The 21088-nt window shown below is 37.8% G+C and overlaps 1 protein-coding gene across 1 annotated transcript in view; it reads right to left on the bottom strand.

Annotated features, from left to right (window-relative positions):
• The window catches only part of MYBPC1 (myosin binding protein C1), a gene marked incomplete at both ends in the record, with an annotated part of 98434 nt that extends 96828 nt beyond the window's left edge, over window positions 1-1606 (bottom strand). The window contains one exon of the mRNA XM_079714696.1: window positions 1582-1606. Coding sequence (XP_079570822.1) covers window positions 1582-1606 — 25 coding nt within the window. The remainder of the gene's footprint in view (window positions 1-1581) is intronic.
• Window positions 1607-21088: the final 19482 nt, after the last annotated feature.

The following is a 21088-nucleotide window of genomic DNA, read 5'->3' as shown; positions in this document are numbered from 1 at the left end:
CAAATAATTTAATTAGCTTTCTAGGCTCTACAGCTTGTCATCTTATTTATTAGTTTCTCGGCTTTTTTATCATTTTCCAATGGGCTTTAAAATAACACATGCAAATTGATCCACTAAATGCAGGATAATTAAAACAATATTCTGTCCTCAGTCAGGAAACGTAGAATGCATTTCATCCAAATAAGCCTTGAAGAGGCTAGTCAAGTGACAGATCAAATGAAAAGGACATTTAATACACATGTAAATCATTTGCATGACAAATAAGACACTTTAGCAGGGGTTGGACTCACTGCCTGATAGTCAGGATTAAGTTCCCATATTAATGCATGCATTTGGTGTGGTTATTTCGGGTGGAAGACTTCATCCATCAATGCCCTCTGCCACAAAGTAAAGCCAACCTGTAAACTGATCACCACAGCCTGTCAACACTGGTTACTTAATTACATAAAGAAAATATATTTCAAAGACTTTTGATAATTTGGTTAGTATTTCAACTTTGGATTCAAGTCTAGCATCTTTTTCAGGGTTCTTTGAAATAATGGTTAAAAGGAGTTTTTAGAATTAAAAAATGAAAAAAATAATACAATTTTTATGCTCCCTGGCTCCCTGCTAATGTTTGTTTGTTTGTTGCTTTTATTTACAGACGTGAAAAATAAAGATTTACTAAGCACTAATGAAGACTAATATGAATGAAAAAATATTTTAAAAGATGTCTCCATTTAAAATTAAACCCAATATACTTGTGCTGTTAATTTGTGCTTTTCATTAGTTATTTTAGTAATTTCTAATTCCAACTTATTTATGTAATTAATTAGTAGTTTTTAGATATTGATTTTTTATGTATAGGAGAAACTGTTTATTGGAGGAAACATTTCTTCTAACGAAGACTATTTTCAGCTTAACTATTTTTAAAAGTCTACATATTGTGAAATTATCTTCAATAAAGCTCATAAAGAACACAAATCATCAGTGATATTCAAAGATATCACTGGTGTTAGATTTTCTTTCCATGCAAGAACATAAGAATGTCATAACTAATAAAGCTCCAAAATGATAAAAGCAAAAAATACATGCATCTGCATATTTTAAATGTCTTTCCAGGAGAAAAATACAGCAAATCTGGAAATATTGTTACAAATTCTTTTTTGAAACCTTGATCAAATTTATTAATTATTTAAGAAAGCATTCCAAGCCCCTCCTGCCCCCCACAAACTGCAAATACATGGTGAAAAATTTGTGATTGAACCTAAGAAAATACACTTGAAAATGAAATCTGCTCATCACGACCAATTAACACCCTTACGTTAAACTTTAAAGATTCTTTGAAAAATATGATAAAATTATAATTTGTCATTTTAGTTAATATTCCTTCATAAACAATAATTATCAGATATTTTTCAATTGGTAATACTCTTCCTTTATTTTCCCTCTGGTCTGTTTACTCTAAAGAATCTTTTCCTTAAATCATAGTGATTCTATTATTTTACAGTCTATTTAAGAAACTGGGTATTTGTTTGAAAATACCAAAAGAAACATGCTTTATTAAAAAGTACAAGAAAAAGACCTATGGTTGAATCTTACCCTCTTTCTTAGTGGGTTCTGGCATGGCCACAATAAAATGTTATTCTCCAACGAGTCTGCTCCCTTCCAGGACTAGTTGACAGAAACCCCACGAGCAGTAGAGAGATGGTACCGGTCAGTGTGACAAGCAGTTGGGTAGAAGTCTGGCGCTTTTATATTCCCTGTGAATATCAATCATGTTGGCACCGCCCCTTCTTCAGCACAAGGATGCTGGAACTTGACAGCTATGAGGACCTTTCTCACATCTGTTGTCTGTATTCTGCTCTCTCGCCTACTGGAAGGAATCTTCTGTTCATCTCATGTGGCTATGAGAACACCTCTAACTTTCTAAATTCAGCTGCAGCCTTGTGCTCCTTCTTGCTTTTCACTTTCTGTCTGACAGAGACATGTGCCAACTCAGAAATGCAAAAAGTTTGCCTGATAATAAAAAATTAAATCAAATTAAAAATCATAACATGCTAATTCAATATATACTTTAATTTTCACTAACATTATAAAGAAGAATCTCTATATTGATGATAATGTTATGCTCCCATTAGCTTTTTGTTTTTGTCTATTCTTAATTATTGGGTTTAAATTTTTTCTTCTTTTTATCAACATATTAACATTAATTTGTCATGCCAAATTTCTATGTTGAATACCTTGTCTCATTTTCTCCTCCAAGAATAGCAAGGTCTTCTATTAAGGAATGCTTAGCATTTACCTTTATTTCAAAAACATCCTTTAAAAAAATTACAGTGCATATAAAAGAATGAAGTAATGATACACGCTACAACATGCATGAAGCTTGAGAACATTATAAGTGAAAGATGCCAGACACAAAAGACCATATATTGTATGATTCCATTTATATGAAATATCCAGGATAGGCAAATCCATTGTGTCAGAAACTCAATTACTGGTTGCCAGGGGTTGAGGGGAGGTGGGATGGGGAGTGACTGCTAGTAGACATGAAGTTCCTTTAGGGAATGATGCAAATGCTCTGGAATTAGGTAGTGATGATGGATATACAACTTTGTGAATATATTTAAAAAAACCACTGAATTATACATTTAAAAATATATGGGGGCTTCCCTGGTGGCTCAGTGGTTGAGAATCTGCCTGCTAATGCAGGGGACACGGGTTCGAGCCCTGGTCTGGGAGGATCCCACATGCCACGGAGCAACTAGGCCCATGAGCCACAACTACTGAGCCTGCGCGTCTGGAGCCTGTGCTCCGCAACAAGAGAGGCCGCGATAGTGAGAGGCCCGTGCACCGTGATGAAGAGTGGCCCCCGCTTGCCACAACTAGAGAAAGCCCTCGCACAGAAACAAAGACCCAACACAGCAAAAATAATAAAAATAAATAAATTAATAAACTCCTTTCCCCAACATCTTCTTAAAAAAAATATATATATATATATATTATATATATATATATATATAATATATATATATATATATATATATGGGGCATGGGCAAAGAAATTCAGATAGACCAGTAGCTATTGTTTTGCTTCAAGATGGCAAACATACACACAAACCTAACTTAAGGTATTGGTAGACTCAGATTTGGCCACTTTCTCCCCAAACTCTCATGGAACTGATGGAGAAATCTGAGCTACCAAGTGGTCAACCTAAAAAAGACATCTTACTTTCTTTGTCCACATGCATGGCACCTTAGAGACCAGGACTAAAATTAGTTTACATGAAAAGACAACTACTTGTGTGCTTTTATTGCTATGTGTTTTCAAGACCATTTTCAAGAGACTATGATTGATCTGTGCTGAACCAGCCACATTGTCTCATTTAATTTCCCTTGCGGCTGAGAGCACAGCTGGTCAGACTTAGCTCTACCAAACTCTTAACTTTTCATATAAGGATGGAAACTCAGCTTAGAACTCAATAGCATCCTTCTTTAGCTACTTGTGGGGGCGGGGGGGGGGAGGAAAGCCAGTCAAGAAGGTCAATGAACATCTTCTACAAAGAAAGCCTTTTCTCAACCACATAGTGCTACTGAGCACATTGTTTTGCTTTTTAAAATATTCCTTTATCGTAGATGCCAAATAGCTAAATGTCAGCCAGAATACAGCATATTCTGTAATACAAAGTCAGATATATTGAAAGGAAAAAACAGTAACTTTTTTTTACCGAGTCTATCATAAGAGTATCTATTAATAGATGAAACAAATTAAAGAAACTAGAATTTGAAGTCAGACTCTTGGTTTCTATTTCTGGACCTGCCATTAACCAGCAGAGTTTAAGAAAGTCAAGCGGCCTTTCTGGGCCTCAGTTTCCTTTTGTGTAAGATGAGGGGTTTGAAAAAATGACCTCTGACGCCTCTTCTAGGTTTAACATTGTGACTCTATATCCTAAAAAAAAGAAAAAAATCATTTTTTTCAGCATTCCCAGCACGCTGAATACCACATACGAAATGGACATAAGGGCAAAGTCTCATGTTGCAAAGAATGTTTATAGTGATAGGCAGATTTCACACATGCCACAAAAGAGGTGTCATGCCATCTTTGGCTTCTGCAGACACTGCATTGGGTTTTTAACACACTGATCATTTTACTGAAGTGAACATGTGCCAGGAAATATTGCAACCCATGGAGAAAAGATTTTATGACCCAGGGAACTTTTTGGTAATTAAGGACTTGATTATAAAAAGATAAAACATTATTGGAGGAATTGGAAGTATGGACAAATTTCAAGATAAATAGCTGTAGAGTGTATTAGATGGTTAAAGTAAGATTTCAAATTAGAATAATAAGTAGACATGTGTAATTTTCCCAGGACTGTATCGTATTAAGAACACATGACCTCTATTTCAGATGTCATACGTTCATCTAGAAGGTTGCAGACTCCTTATCTCCAACCTCACTCTCAGGAAGAGGGAAAATGGTCAATAGGGCTCTTTTTTTTTTTTTTTCTTTTACTAAATCCTTTACTGGGTTTTTCCTTTTGTGTTATTTAGGATGAGATTAGGCTAAATATAACACAGAACCACAAAATAATGACAGTTAAACCAAGATAGTAGTATTTCTCATTCACATAAAGCAAGTTCAAAAGTAATTAGTTTAGAGTCATTCTAGTGACTCCACACTGTCATCAGGAATCTAGACTCCTTTGTCCTGCTCTATCATCCAAGGTAACTTTATGGCCTAAAATGGCTGCTAGGGCTCTAGCCATTATATCCACATTCCAGGCAGCAGAAAAAAGGCCTCACGTTCTTAATATCTTTGGGACTTCTTTGAAGTCTCACATCTGATACCTCCCATGGGCCATACCTTGATTACATCGTCATATCTGGCTACAAAAGAAGCTGGGAAGTATAGTCTTTCATTGTCAGTGGCAATGGGCTTCTTTTACTAAAGAGAATAAGAATGAATGTTAAATAGGTAAATATCAATCTCTGCCACATCTTTCAAAATAAAAGCAGTAATGTTCCGTGCAACAACCAAAGAGGGCAAAGAAGTATAAACAAGTTACAAGGGTATACTGTACAGCAGAGGAAATATAGCCAATATTTTATAACAACTATCAATGGAGTATAACCTTTAAAAATTGTGAATCACTCTGTTTTATACCTGAAACTTATATGATATTGTATATCAACTATACCTTAACTTTAAAAAATTGTTTTTAATCCTATACCATTCATGTTAAGTTTGTACCTAGACATTTTATAGTTTTGTTACTATTTCAAATGGAATCTCGGCTTTCCATTTCCATTTGTAACTGGTTACTGAGAGTATAAAGAAAAGCTATGAAGTTATTTGTATAATTATTTTGTATCCAGACACCTAATCAAATAATTTTTTAGTTCAAATAGGATTTTTAGGAAAGTCACTTGGATTTATTTACTATAATTTATGATAGTAATATAATATGCACAAATAATAATTTTGGTTTTTTTGATTTTCAATTTTATTTTCTTATTACATTAGTTAGAAGCCCAAATATGTTATAATAGTGCAGAGGGTGGGTCTTCCTCTCTTGTTCTTGATTTGAATAGAAATGGATCTAGTATTTAAACTTTAATATGATATTTGCTATTTGTAGTAAATAGTCTATCATTTTTAGGTAGTTTCCTTTTTTTCCTACTTAACTATTAGTAACAACTACTGAATTTTATCAAATGTATTTTTGTATACATCATTGTAATCACGTTTTTCTTCTTTAATTTGTTTATATAATGAGTTACATATTTTGGAAACTTGACAAATGTTGGACAATCCTTGCCTTCCTGGTAATAATCCTATTTCATTATGGTATATTATTCTATTAATACAATTCTGCATTCCTTTGCTAAACAGAATCAGCAGAAAGGAGGCCATGAGCTGGTTCCAGCAGACGTATGATGGGATCATCCTTCCTGGCAAATATATTCCCGTTTCTATCCAAAAGGCCAACAAGAGGTTTTCCGTGAAATGTAAAAAAAAGAAAGAAAGAGAGAAAGAACCAGTTTATGATTTTATTATCTTTTCTTCTCCTAACTTCTTTTGGTCAAGTTTGTTGTTGTTTTCTACGTTGAGAATTTAATTTAGACTTTATTTACAGCCTAGGTCTTTAGTTGTATCACATACATTTTGATTTAGAGTTCTTACTTTGAATAATCTTAGATTTAGGTTTTTATTTTCTCATTGATCCAGGAGTTATTTAAAAGGGCATTTCTTTCTTTTTAAAATTTATTTATTTTATTTTTGGCTGCATTGGGTCTTCGCTGCTGCGTGTGGCCTTTCTCTAGTTGCGATGAGTGGGGGCTATTCTTCATTGCAGTGCACAGGCTTCTCATTGCAATGGCTTCTCTTGTTGTGGAGCACGGGCTCTAGGCGCGCAGGCTTCAGTAGTTGTGGCACTCGGGCTCAGCAGTTGTGGCTCGTGGGCTCTAGAGCGCAGGCTCAGTAGTTTTGGTGCACAGGCTTAGTTGCTCTGTGGCATGTGGGATCTTCCCAGATCAGGGCTCAAACCCGTGTCCCCTGCACTGGCAGGAGGATTCTTAACCACTGTGCTACCAGGGAAGCCCCTAAAAGGGCATTTCTTAATTTCTAAGGAATTAAGTTTTTTTGGTTATTTTTTAAACTAATTTTTTAGTGAGGTGAAATTCACATCACATAAATTAACCATTTACTGTAAAGTGAACACTTCAGGTGCATTTAGTACATTCAGAATGCTGTGTAACCACCACCTCTATCTAGTTCCAAAACATATTCACCACCCTAAAGGGAAACCTGTTACCCATTAAGCAGTTACTTCCCATTCACCTCTTTGCTTATTCTCTGGCAACCAATGATATGTTTTCTGTCTCTATGGATTTATTTATTCTAGATATTTTATATAAATGGAATCATACAATATATGACCTTTCGGGTCTGGCTTTTTTCACATAATATAATGTTTTTAAGGTTCATTCACATTGTGGTATGTAAAAAGGAGTACTGGGCTTCCCTGGTGGCGCAGTGGTTGAGAGTCCGCCTGCCGATGCAGGGGACGCGGGTTCGTGCCCCGGTCCGGGAGGATCCCACATGCCGCGGAGCGGCTGGGCCCGTGAGCCATGGCCGCTGAGCCTGCGCGTCCGGAGCCTATGCTCTGCAACGGGAGAGGCCACAGCAGTGAGAGGCCCGCGTACGGCAAAAAAAAAAAAAAAAAAGGAGTACTTCACTCCTTTTATGGCTGAATGATATACTATCATATGGATATACCACAATTTACTTATCCATTCATCTTTAATGAATATTTAGGTTATTTCCACCTTTTGTGAATAATGCTGCTATGAACATGTGTGTACATGTACTTCTTTGAATACTTGATTTCAATTCTTCTGGATAATACTTAGGATTAATTGTTGGATCATGTGGTGATTCCGTATTTAACTTTTTGAGGCACCACCAAACTGTTTTCCTTAGTACCTGCACTATGTACATTCCCAGTGGCAATGTATGAAGGTCACAATTTCTCCATATCCTTGTCAACACTTATTATTTTCCTTTTTAAAAATTATAGCTGTCCTGGAAGGTGTGGAGTTATATCTCACTGCTGTTTTGATTTGCATTTCTCTGACGGCTAATGGTGTTCAGCAATTTTTTATGTGCTTGTTTGCTATTTGTATATTTTCTCTGGAGGAATGTCTATTCAAGTCCTTTCCCATTTTTTAATTGGGCTTTTTGTTGTTGAGTAATAAGAGTCCTATGCATTTTGAATACTAAACAATAATCAAATAGTTGATTTGCAAATATTTTCTCCTATCCTGTAGGATGCGCTTTCACTTTCTTTATTATGTCCTTTGATGCAAACAAAAGTTTTTAATTTTGATGAAGTCTGATTTTTCTTTTGATGCTTATGCTGTTGGTGTCACATCTTAGAAGATATTGCCAACTCCAAGGTCATGAAGATTTCACGCTATTTTCTTCTAAAAATTTTATGGCTTTAACTCTTATATTTAGGTTGTTAATGCTTTCCTCCCTCCTTCCCTCCCTCCCTCCTTTCCTCCCTCCCTCCCTCCTTCCCTTCCTTCCTTTTGTTAATGCATTTTGAGTTAACTTTTTATAGGTGTGAGGTAGGGGTCTAAATTCATACTTTTGCATGGGGATATCCTGTTGTCCCAGCACCGTTTGTTGAACAGACTATTCTTTTCTCATTGAATGGAGGCACTCTAGTTGAAAATCATTTGGCCATAGATGTGAGGGTTTATTTCTAGGCTCTCAATTCTATTCTGTTGGTCTATATGTCTATCCTTATGCTAGTATCACCCTATTTTTATTACTATAGCTTTATAGTAAGTTTTGGAATTGGGAAGTGTTGGGTCCTCCAACTTTGTTCTTATCTTTCAGTATTGTTTTGGCTATTCAGGGTCCCTTGAAATTTCATTTAAGAATCAGCTTTTCAGGACCTAATTAAGCTTACAAGCTTTTGCACAGCAAAGACAACCTATGGACTGGGAGAAAATATTTGCAAATGATGCGACTGACAAGGACTTAATTTCCAAAATATACAAACTACTTATACAACTCAGCAACAAAAAAACAAACAACCCAATCGAAAAAATGGGCAGAAGACCTAAACAGACGTTTCTCCAAAGAAGACATACAGATGGTCAAGAGGTGCATGAAAAGAAAACATCGCTAATTATTAGAGAAATGCAAATCAAAATTACAATGAGGTACTACCTTATACCAGTCATAATGGCCATCATTTAAAAGTCTACAAATAACAAATGCTGGAGAGGGTATGGAGAAAAGGGAATCCTCCTACACTGTTGGTGGGAATGTAAGTTGGTGCAGCCACTATGGAAAATGGTATGGAGTTTCCTCAAAAAATTAAAAATAGAATTACCATATGATCCAGCAATCCCACTCCTGGGCATATATCCAGACAAAACTATAATTAGAAAAGATACCTGCACCTCTATGTTCATAGCAGCACTATTCACAATAGCCAAGACATGGAAACAACTTAAATGTCCATCAACAGATAAATGGATAAAGAAGATGTGGTACATATATGCAATGGAATACTACTCAGCCATAAAAAAAGAATGAAATAATGCCATTTGCAGCAACATGGCTAGAACTAGAGATTATCATATGAAGTGAAGTCAGACAAATACCATATGATATCACTTATATGTGGAATCTAAAATATGACACAAATGAACCTATCTTTGAAACAGAAACAGACTCACAGACATAGAGAACAGATTTGTGTTTGCCAAGGTGGAGGGGGTTGGGGGATGGATGGAGTGGGAGTTTGGGTTTAGCAGATGCAAACTATTATATACAGAATGGATAAACAACAAGGTCCTGCTGTATAGCACAAGGAACTATATTCAATATCCTGTGATAAACCATAATGGAAAAGAATATAAAAGGGAATTCCTCAGCAGTCCAGTGGTTAGGACTCAGTGCTTTCACTGCTGAGGGCCAGGGTTCAATCCCTGGTCAGGGAACTAAGATCCCACAAGCTATGCAGCACAGCCAACAAAAAAAAAAAATAGAGATTAAAAAATATATATATATAGAAAAGAATGTATAAAAAGAAGAATGTAAAAAATTAGAGGTTTAAAAAAATATAGAAAAGAATGTATATATATATGTATAACTGAGTCACTTTGCTGTATAGCAGAAATTAACACAATGTTGTAAATCAACTATACTTCAATTAAAAATAAATAATTAAAAAAAATAATCAGCTTTTCCATTTCTTCAGAAGGGTCATTGGAATTTTGATAAGGATTGCACTGAAATTATAGAAGGCTTTGGGTAATATTGCCATCTTAACAATATTAAGTCTTGCAATTCATGAACATGAGATGTCTTTCCATTTATCTAGGTCTTCATTAATTTCTTTCAACAATGTTTTATAGTGTCAGTGTCCAAGTCTTTCATCTCCTTGGTTAAATATATTCCTAGGTATTTTATTTTTTTGGATGCTACTGTAAGTAGAATTGTTTTCTTAATTTCCTTTTTGATTTGCTCCTTGCTAGTATATAGAATTGCAGCTGATTTTTGTGTGTTAATCTTGTACCCCACTACTTGCCTGGATTCATTTATTAGCTATAGTGTGTGTGTGTGTGTGTGTGTGTGTGTGTGTGTGTGTGTGTGTGTTTTCTTTGGAATTTTCTATACACATGATTATGTCATCTTCAAAGAGAGATAGGTTTTTGTTTTTAAATTATTATTATTATTATTATTTTATTTTTATTTATTTTTTTTTGCGTTACGCAGGCCTCTCACTGTTGTGGCCTCTCCCGTTGCAGAGCACAGGCTCCAGACGCACAGGCTCAGCGGCCATGGCTCACGGGCCCAGCCACTCCGCGGCATGTGGGATCTTCCCGGACCAGGTCATGAACCCATGTGCCCTGCATCGGCAGACGGACTCTCAACCACTGTGCCACCAGGGAAGCCCTAAATTAATTTACTTATTGATTGATTTTTGGCTGTGTTGGGTCTTCGTTGCTGCATGTGGGCTTTCTCTAGTTGCAGTGAGCAGGGGTTACTCTTCGTTGCGGTGCATGGGCTTCTCATTGCGGCGGCTTCTCTTGTTGCGGAGCACAGGCTCTAGGCCTGTGGGCTTCAGTAAATGTGGCTTGTGAGCTCTAGAGAGCAGGCTCAGTAGTTGTGGCACATGGGCTTAGCTGCTCCGCGGCATGTGGGATCTTCCCGGACCAGGGCTTGAACCCATGTCCCCTGTGTTGGCAGGCGGACTCCAAACCACTGAGCCACAAGAAAAGCCTCGTTTTTTGGGTTTTTTTGTTTTGTTTTGTTTTGTTTTGCCACACTGCTTGTGGGATCTTAGTTCCCCGACCAGGGGTCAAATCCAAGCCCTCAGCAGTGAAACCACAGAGTCTTAACCACTGGACTGCCAGGGAATTCCCAAGAGATGTTTTTACTTCCTACTTTCCAACTTGGATGCCTTTTATTATCTTTTCTTGCCTAATTGCTCTGGCTAGAACTCACAGTATAATGTTGAATAGCAGTATTGAGTGGGTGTTCTTGTCTTATTCCTGATTTTAAAGGAAAAGCTTTTCCATTGAGTATGATGTAGCTGTGGGTTTTTCATGAATGCCCTTTATCATGTTGAGGAAGTTCCCTTCTATTCTTAGTTTTCTGAGAGTTTTTATCATGAAAGGGTGTTGGATTTTGCCAAATGCATTATCTACATCAATTAAGATGATCTTGTGAGTTTTTTCCCTTCATTCTTTTAATGTGGTATAACACTGATTAATTTTCTTATGTTGAGCCACCCTTGCATTCCTGGGACAAATCCCACTTGGTCATGGTGTACAGTCCTTTTAATATGCTGTTGGATTCAGTTTGCAACTATTCTGTGGGGATTTTGCACCTATATTCATGAGGGATATTGTTATGTAGTTTTCTTGTGGTATCTTTGTTTGGCTTTGGTTTCAGGATAATACTGGCCTCAAAAAACTAGTTAAGTGTTTCCTCTTCTATTTTTTGGAAGAGTTTGAGAAGGATTAGTGTTCATTTTTCTTTGGATGTTTTGTAGAATTTACTAGAGAAGCCATCAGGTTCTGGTTCTAGGCTTTTCTTTGTTGAGAAGTTTTTTTTTTTCGGCGATACGTGGGCCTCTCAATGTTGTGGCCTCTCCCGTTGCAGAGCACAGGCTCCGGGCGTGCAGGTTCAGCGGCCATGGCTCACGGGCCCAGCCACTCTGCGGCATGTGGGATCTTCCCGGACCGGGGCACGAACCCGTGTCCCCTGAATCGGCAGGTGGACTCTCAACCACTGCGCCACCAGGGAAGCCCTGTTGAGAAGTTTTTATTATTGATTCAATGCCTTTACTTGTTATAAATCTGTTCAGATTTTCTATTTCTTCCTGAGTCTGTTTTAGTAGTTTGTGTCTTCTAGGAACTTTTCCCATTTCATCTAGGGTATGTAATTTGTTGGCATATAGTTGTTAATAGTATTCTCTTACAGTTCTTTTAATTTCAGTAATGTTGGTAGTAATGTCTCCACTTTCATTTATAATTTTAGCTACTTACATTTCTCTCTTGCTGATCTTTTCAAAGAAACAACTTTTGGTTTTATTGATTCTTTCTATTCTCAATTTATCTCTTCCCTAATCTTTATTATTTCTTTCCTTCTGCTAGCTTTGGATCTAGTTTGTCTTCTTTTACTAGTTCCTTAATGTGCACAGTGGGTTATTAATTTGAGATCTTTCTTATTTTGTAGTGTAGGTATTTATTGCTATAAATTTCGCTCTTAGCATTGATTTCACTGCATCTGATAAATCTTGATATGTTATGTTTTCACTTTCATTCATCTCTTAGTGATTTCTGATTTCCCTTGTGATTTCTTCTTTGATCCAGTGGTTATTTAAGAATGTGTTGTATAATTTCCACATATTTGTGAATTTCCCAGTTTTCCTTGTTATTGATTTACAGCTTCATTCCATTGTAGTCATAGAAAAATATATGTATGATCTAAATTTTTAAAAAATTACTGAGACTTATTTCGTGACCTAACATTTGGTGTACCCTGGAGAGTGCTCCATGTATATTTAAAAAGAACGCGCATTCTGCTATTGTTTAGTGGAGTGTTCTATAGATGTTTATTAGGCCTCGTTGGTTTATAGTGTGGTTAAAGTCCTCTATTTCTTTACTGATCATCTGTCCAGATGTTCTATCTATTATTAATAACTTCATTATTGAAGTCCCCAACTATTGTTGTAGAATTGTCTATTTCTCCCTTCAATCTGTCAATGTTTCCTTCATACGTTTTGGGCCTCTGTTGTTTGGTGTGCATATGTTTATACTTGTTGCCTCTTCTTAACGAATTGACCCTTTTATCAATATATAATGGACTTTGTCTCTTGTGACAATTTTTGAATTAAAATATCTTGTCTGATATAATCTTATTTATATGTCTTTAATATATTATGGTGGGTATCCTATTACTATGACATTTTTATTCTATGGGAGGTATTTAAAATAATGAGGTTACAGTTTTATTTTTAATGTCATCTTTTACAGAAGGCTGGAAATTACATTCTTTGAAATGATTTAAACTTATGATAGAAAATTTTAAATTTCAATTTGAAAATGTGTAAAGATTATTCAAAAAAAATTTTTTGAAGGTGCATTAGTCAGCTCAGGCTGCCGTAACAAAATGCCATAGACTGCGTGTCTTAACAGTAATTTATTTCCCACAGTTCTGAGGCTGGAAGTCTGAGATCAGAGTGCCAGCATGGTCAGGTTCTGGTGAGAGCTCCTTTCCTGGTTGGTAGATGGCTGCTTTCTCATTATGTCCTCACATGACAGAGAGAGACAGAGAGAAAACTCTCTGGTGACTCTTCTTATAAGGGCAGCAATCTCATTGTGAGCTTCCCACCCTCATGACCTCCTCAAACCTAATTACATCCAAAAGGTCTCATCTCCAAATACCAACACATTGTGGGGTAGGGCTCAACACATGTATTGGGGGGAAGGGGTCACAATTCAGTCCACAGCAAAAGCTATGTGAATAGCTAACGGGCTCTGTTTAGATGACCAATAAGTGATCAGGAGGAAGGGGCTTACGGATCTAAATGGCAGTAGAGAGACCCTGCCTCTCCCCCTGCTTTCCCTCTTTTCCTTTGCCTGGGCCCTTGGCCAGAGGTAGAGGTGGGGGAACTTTGCCCAAGATTCTGCTCCTGGACCTCTCCCTCTCTGTGTACATTCTCTCCCTGGGTGAGCTAGTCCCTTCTCACATCCTCAGCTATTACTGTGTGAACAACTTTCAGAATCCACCTCTGACCTTGATCCTGAGCTCTACTTCTGAACCTACAATGCATAGTAAATATTAAAAATTTAAACAGTTAGATATAAAAAATTGTTAAAATTGTAGTATTTTCGCCCAGTTTCTTCCTATGCATATTTTGTGAAGATTTCTGAGCTTTAACTAAGTGGTGAAGAGCAGAAGTCCAGGATCCAAAATGAAATTAGTCAAAATACCAAAGAAAGCAGGTTACCAAGTGATTTAAAATTTGAAGCCTGATCCCACAGAATGGTTACTGACATTCTTAGGTCTACCAGTTCTCCCTGCCATAAACTGCCTCATTATATGTGAAACAAGAAGGAACAAGTGGCGAGGGTGGTGCAGGTTTTGTGAATTTGTAAAATTTTAGCAGAGTTTTACTAAGTGATTGCTAAGTAAATTCCCTTTCCCTCTCTCTTTCTCTCTCATTTCTCTATCTCTGTGTGTGTCTCAAGTTTATTCTATGTGCACTTGCAGCTACCAGGACAGTGATGTTTCTACTCACAACATTATAAATTGATATCATGAATAACTGACATTTAAATTTAGCACTTCAGTGAATGGGTGGTGATAAAATTGAAGCTGTTCCCCCAAATACTTATGGAAATCCATTCCATTTTTAAAAACTTTCTTGCACAAAATGTTCCTGGACTCACCATTCTTAAAATGAAAAAGAAAGAAACCCGCCTTCTTGACATTCCTTAGTGTGACTTTGAATTTTATCTCACACCAAGTACAAGTTCATACTGGAAGCTTTGCAGGCTATCAATAGAACTCTGCTCACCCGCCTCATTTTAAAGCTGAAGCATGTTAAGCCCTTTAAGCCTCTCCTCATAAGACATACCCTTCATCTCCCAAATTAGTCCTGGTGCCTTTGCTGGATCCTTTCCAAGGTTCGGATAGTCTTTTAAGCTTAATGTCCTGTCACACACCATGCAGTAGTTTACAATCACTGAGAGTTCCATTGCCTTAAAATTTCATTTAATTTATGGACCCTAACAATTTTCAGCCTCCATGTCTTCTCCATGCTTATAGTGTTCATAGGAAAAACACATTTTCCTAATTCTGATGACTATAGGTTACATGTGCAATAAATTTATTTTTAGTAAGAAACGAAAAAACAAACCAAAATGAAACAAATTTTAAAAAAACAAAGTAGGGCTTCCCTGGTGGCGCAGTGGTAGAGAGTCCGCCTGCCAATGCAGGGGACACGGGTTCGTGCCCCGGTCCGGGAAGATCCCACATGCCGCGGAGCGGCTGGGCCCGTGAGCCATGGCCGCTGAGCCTGCGCGTCCGGAGCCTGTGCTCCGCAACGGGAGAGGCCACAACGGTGAGAGGCCCGCGTACCGGGAAAAGAAACAAAAAAAAAACAAAATACAGTGTAACTCAGAGGTCCCTGACCCTGACCTATGATTTCCCATCTGCAGGTGTTGGCTCCTACTATTTCCTGCAGCTGAAACAGCATTTCTTCCCACCATAGTGGTTCCAAAGCTGATGCATTTTGGAAGGATAAACTCAAAGGTGACTTCCTCCACACAGTCTTCTCTAATGCCCCAGCTGGAAATTATCTCTGACTTCACTGAGTACTTTACATATATTCCTTGTATGGTAATTACAGTCTAACTCCTATTGTTCTTACTTATGTGTCTTATTGTTTAAACCAGAGAGCTTGACCTGGCAGCCTGTGAGCTAAACCCAGTCTGCAAGTGAATTTTGCCTGGCCGGCACACTTGTTTCATGTAAAAAATATAAAAATCATTTAAATCATGAATTTTTGGCTTCTCTTGGAAATACTGGGTCCAGGCAGAAACAACAGGCTAGAGCTGAGGAGGGGTCACCCCAGTTTGCTTCTTGGGCCACTTCACTCATTTGTGTTAAGTATAGAGCCCAGGTGGGCATTTGAATTTGCAATACTTAGTCAAAACTTTGGTTTTTTTTTTTTTTTTTTTTTTTTTTTGCGGTATGTGGGCCTCTCACTGTTGTGGCCTCTCCCATTGCGGAGCACAGGCTCCGGACGCGCAGGCCCAACGGCCATGGCTCACGGGCCCAGCCGCTCCGCGGCATGTGGGATCCTCCCAGACCGGGGCACGAACCCGTGTCCCCTGCATCAGCAGGCAGACCCCCAACCACTGCGCCACCAGGGAAGCCCCAAAACTTTGGTATTCTTGAGGCAGCATCTTGTCTTAATTGTCTTTATAGCTTGCAACAGGCATGTAGTAATTTGTAGCTGAAAAAAAATAAATGCCTATGGATTGACAGGTAAGTCTTTCTTCTTTTTTTATTTTTTTTTTCGTAACTTTGAGGTAATGTCAATGGGATCTAACCAATTTCTCCCATTCTCCTATTTCATCATAACGTCTTATCTATCAACAAGTATTTATTCACCTTCTACTAGGCATTGAAAGCTTGGAGATACAAAACAAGCAAGTGTGGCACCTTGCCCTGCCTCATGGGGGTACTGTTTGAGGCAACAAGAAATAAGCACATGAAATAATTTGAGAGCAAGATATCATTGTCATTTCAAGGCAGCACAGCAAAGTTTTAACAGATGAGACAGTGGAGTCAGACAGAGTTGGGTTTATATCTCGCCTCTGTACTTAGAATCCTGCAATGTATGGTAAAGTATTTAACTTTCTGAGCATTAGTTTCCTCATCTGTTGCTGGTCCCATTTCAAGATTTAGACTGGGACAACAATCACATCTGCCCCGTAGAGATGCAGGAGGGTTAAGTGAGCTGACACGTGCGAAGTCCTTGGCACAGTGTCTGGACCTGGTAAATGGCCTACAGATGGAAGGAGTTACTACTGGCAGCTAAACAGTCCAGAATCATCTATAGAACATATAAGAACATCTAATCAGTATGCAAAATTCACCAAGCCCTATTTCCCATATACGTAATCTGTATTATCAGTTAGTCTACTATACTCTACTAAAAAATGGCTGCTAAATATTCAGAATTTACTCCTATGTGCGATTGCTGGCTTTGTGTGGGTGTGATAGAAAAGATCAGTTTGTCACCATGAGTCTTTTCACACTGTGGACATGTAAATACCAGCCCTTGGTCTGCAGCTGCAGCTGCTATTTGCAGCGCTGGGGCCTCTGAGATGGGATTCTGCAGCTCAGATTTATTTTCTGCCCTGTGCCTTTGTTTGAAAAGACTCTGGTCCTGCTCAGCTGCCCGGACTATTGCTGCTGTCACACAGTGCCCTCATTTTCCTCCCTGGTTGAAGGTGTGCTTCTTCCCTCATCTCACTCCCAGAAAATTCAGGGAAGTGACCATCATCATTTAGTAAACATTTCCAGTGTCCCAGGCATCCTGCTAAGCATTTTATATGCATTATCTCCTTTCATACTGATAAAATGCTGCATTTCTATCTTCATTTTAAGATGAGGAAACTGAGGTATAAGGAGGTTAGATAATTTTCCATATCTCACAGTTAGGAAGAGGTGGCATCAATATTTGAAAGAAGGTATGTTTACCAGAATCCAAGGTCTTAACCATTAAACTATATTTCCTCAAATAAATTTAGGTGAATATCTTTCCTTTGAAAACACGTGTCTCCCAATCCTAAGATGTTCATTGATCCCTTAGCATGACAAACAAGGTGGCAAAGGTGTGTCCTGTCTAGGCTCAGTCCATAGATCTCCGTAGTGCCACCTGCAATGCTACTTTTTAAGGGCTCTGGAAAAATGAGGAAAATGCAGTGATCAACTAGCAAAGTCTGCAAAGGACCTTCAGAATGTCTATCTATTGATTATGAAGGGGAAAGTTCCAGAAATAAGAGTTTCAGTGTCTTAATTTTGAGGGATGTATCAATAGAATGATTTCATGACTTAGGACCACAAGTCAGACAAAGTCATGAGAATCATGTAAAATATTCCTGAAAGTTAGATTGGCCTTAGTTTCCATCAAGAAAAATAGAGAAACATTTTCATATCTTAGCATTTAGTCAAGTTCGAAGTCTTTTAAGTTAAAGGGAAAAAACATTTATGTATCTTCAAATCCTGTTAAGCCCAAAAATCTTTAGATATAACTGAGAAACCCAGGAGCATATCTTAAAAGCTGAAGAAACACAAAATGAAAGGAAGTGATCAGCTGGGTGTGGAGTTGGTCCAGAGTTTCAGATACTTGACAACAGACAGAGAATTGGGTAATGCAGGTTAGAGGGCAACCGCCTTTCAAGTTTCAAGACCCAAAAAACAGTGACTGTAAGAAGAAGCTCAGGATGACAGTGGAGTCAGGAGAAGAATCGCTAACTATCTCTGGAGTTCCAAGTCTCAAGTCTGCACCAAATCTCCAGTCCTAAAAGGCCACCACTAACTGGAAGGTATCTGTCTTTATTGTGAAAGGGCAACCTCAATTAACTATCACAATAATCATCTTCATTAAGTGAGAATAATGAATTTTTTAAAAAACTCCAGGAAGAGTTAGAACTAAGTGTAGCAAAGGTTGAGAGAATCAAAACCATGGTATTCTGTTAGGATGGCTATCAAGAGACAACAAGTGCCGGCACTTATTGGTGAAAAGGGAATCCTTATACACTACTGGTGGGATGTAAATTAGTCCAACCGCTATGGAAAATATGGAGGTTCCTCAAAAAATTAAAAATAGACCTACCATACCATCCAGCAATTCTGCTTCTGGGAATATACCCAAAGGCAAGTAAACAGGAATTTGATGAGACATATATACTCATTATCGTAAATACACTTACTGCAGCACTATTCACAATAGCCAAGAAATGAAAACAACCCAAATGCCCATCAGTGGATGAATGAATAAAAAAGATGTGGAAAAGACTATATACACAATAAAATACTATTCAGCCATGAGAAAGGAGGATATCCTGCCATTTTCAACAACATGTATGGACCTTGAGCACTTTATGTTAAGTGAGATAAGCCAGACAAAGACAAGTACTGTATGATATCACTTATATGTGGAATCTAAAAAAATAAAACATATAAAAACAACAACAACAGAGAGCAAAATGATGGTTACCAGGGGATAGGGGGTGGCGGGATAAGATTAATAGTGTTTAAGGGTACAAACTTGTAACAAGTACTAAAACAGTGATAGGGATTTAATGTACAGTTTACTGAACATAGACAATGATATTGCACTATAAGTATGTAGTGTGATAAATATAACAATGGCAACCATATTAAAAAAATTAATGTACCAAAGTAACATGATGTACACCTTAAATTTACACAGTTACATATCAAATTTATCCAATAAAAAATTTTTTTAAACCATGGTAATAATATCTTTATTTAGCATGTGGCATTTGTACTGTGCTATTTAGGAGACAGTCTTGTAATTCCAATTTAAATATGTAATTGAATAAATGATTTAGATTTGTGGTTTTAAGCTGAAATCTAGTTGAGTTCATGGGCAACATTAGCAGATCTCAGAGAATTTTATTTTACACATACACCCAGGGTTACTTAAGTATTTAAAGTTTTATTAATTCATAAAAGTAAAATATTTAAAAACCAAATATATTAAATTTACAAAATCTAGCCTATTACAGTAATGTGCTGTTTAGAGAGATAATTTAGCTAACCAGATGTGTAAGTGGAACAATCTGATTATGCTACCTCCTTAAAAGTGATAGCTAAATTTTGCCAGAGGTAAAAATATAATCACTAGATTTGTAAGCTCAATTTAAAAGCTTAAAAAAAAACCCTAGGTTTATGAATGTGTGATTATAATCAATTTCATGCTGATTTTTTATTCCAAAGTAAACTCTGAATAATCTTTTCTGCATACAAAAGCTTCCAGCTCCACCCTAAACCTTCCATTCACAGGAAGCATCTTTTACCTGTCTTTTAATTCAATTACAGTCTCGAAATAAACAAGACTCCTATGCCCAATCCTTAAAAGAGACCTCAATTCAATTCAGCTCAACGCCCATTTATGGAGCATGTCCTCTGGGCCTAGCACAGTGTTAGCACTGGGTATTCAACAATGAAAGGACCTAGCGTCTGCCCTCGAAGAGCCTATAGTTTGCTGGGGAGACAAACACCTTGCAATTCACCACATTATCACCCTCAAAGTAGTGCATGGGTTGAACATCTTTTCAATACCACCCAGTGGACTACAGCTCACTGCTGCTGATGCCATCTTGCCATTGTTGGTTAAGTATGGTTTGCTGGTGAAACCAAGAAACTATTTAAGAAGCCAGATATGACTTCTTTCACTGGTTAAAGAATACGTTCCCAACAATAAAGACTTCTTGGAGTCAGAGTTGCATTAGACACACAGCATGACTTGCTTCTCCCATATTCTTTATCAGAGTTAATAACTCCACCATTAACCCAATCATCTGAGCCAGAAAATTTAACTCCTCATTGACCCCACCATTCTCCAAGATCTACTAAGTCTATTTCCACCTTAACACCCTGGCCATTTCCCTTCTCAGGGACAAAGAGAGATTACCATAATTGCACACATAGATCAAGTCACCTGTTACATTCAAGTGTCTTTGCTTCTGTATAACTTGCCTCCTGGGACATACTCCCAAGTAGAATATCAACAGAGTCGCATCCCAAACTTATTTTACAAAAATGACCTAAACCTCCAGTAGCACTTTTTTTTTTTAACATCTTTATTGGAGTATAATTGCTTTACAATGTTGTGTTAGTTTCTGCTTTATAACAAAGTGAATCAGTTATACATATACATCTGTTCCCATATCTCTTCCCTCTTGCATCTCCCTCCCTCCCACCCTCCCTATCCCACCCCTCTAGGTGGTCACAAACCACCGAGCTGATCTCCCTGTGCTATGCGGCTGCTTCCCACTAGCTATCTACCTTACGTTTGGTACTGTATATATGTCCATGCCACTCTCTCACTTTGTCACAGCTTACCCTTCCCCCTCCGCATATCTTCAAGTCCATTCTCTAGTAGGTCTGTGTCTTTATTCCCGTCTTACCCCTAGGTTCTTCATGACCTTTTTTTTTTTTCTTAGATTCCATATATATGTGTTAGCATGCGGTATTTGTTTTTCTCTTTCTGACTTACTTCACTCTGTATGACAGACTCTATCCAGTAGCACTTTTAAAATCCTACAGTTTGGGCTTCCCTGGTGGCGCAGTGGTTGAGAGTCCGCCTGCCGATGCAGGGGACACGGGTTCGTGCCCCGGTCCGGGAAGATCCCACATGCCGCGGAGCGGCTGGGCCTGTGAGCCATGGCCGTTGAGCCTGCGCATCCGGAGCCTGTGCTCCGCAACGGGAGAGGCCACAACAGTGAGAGGCCCGTGTAT

Source organism: Hyperoodon ampullatus (assembly GCF_949752795.1).
Source record: "Hyperoodon ampullatus genome assembly, chromosome: 11".
Taxonomy (NCBI): domain Eukaryota; kingdom Metazoa; phylum Chordata; class Mammalia; order Artiodactyla; family Ziphiidae; genus Hyperoodon; species Hyperoodon ampullatus.
This window is presented reverse-complemented; position numbering and strand designations above follow the sequence as displayed.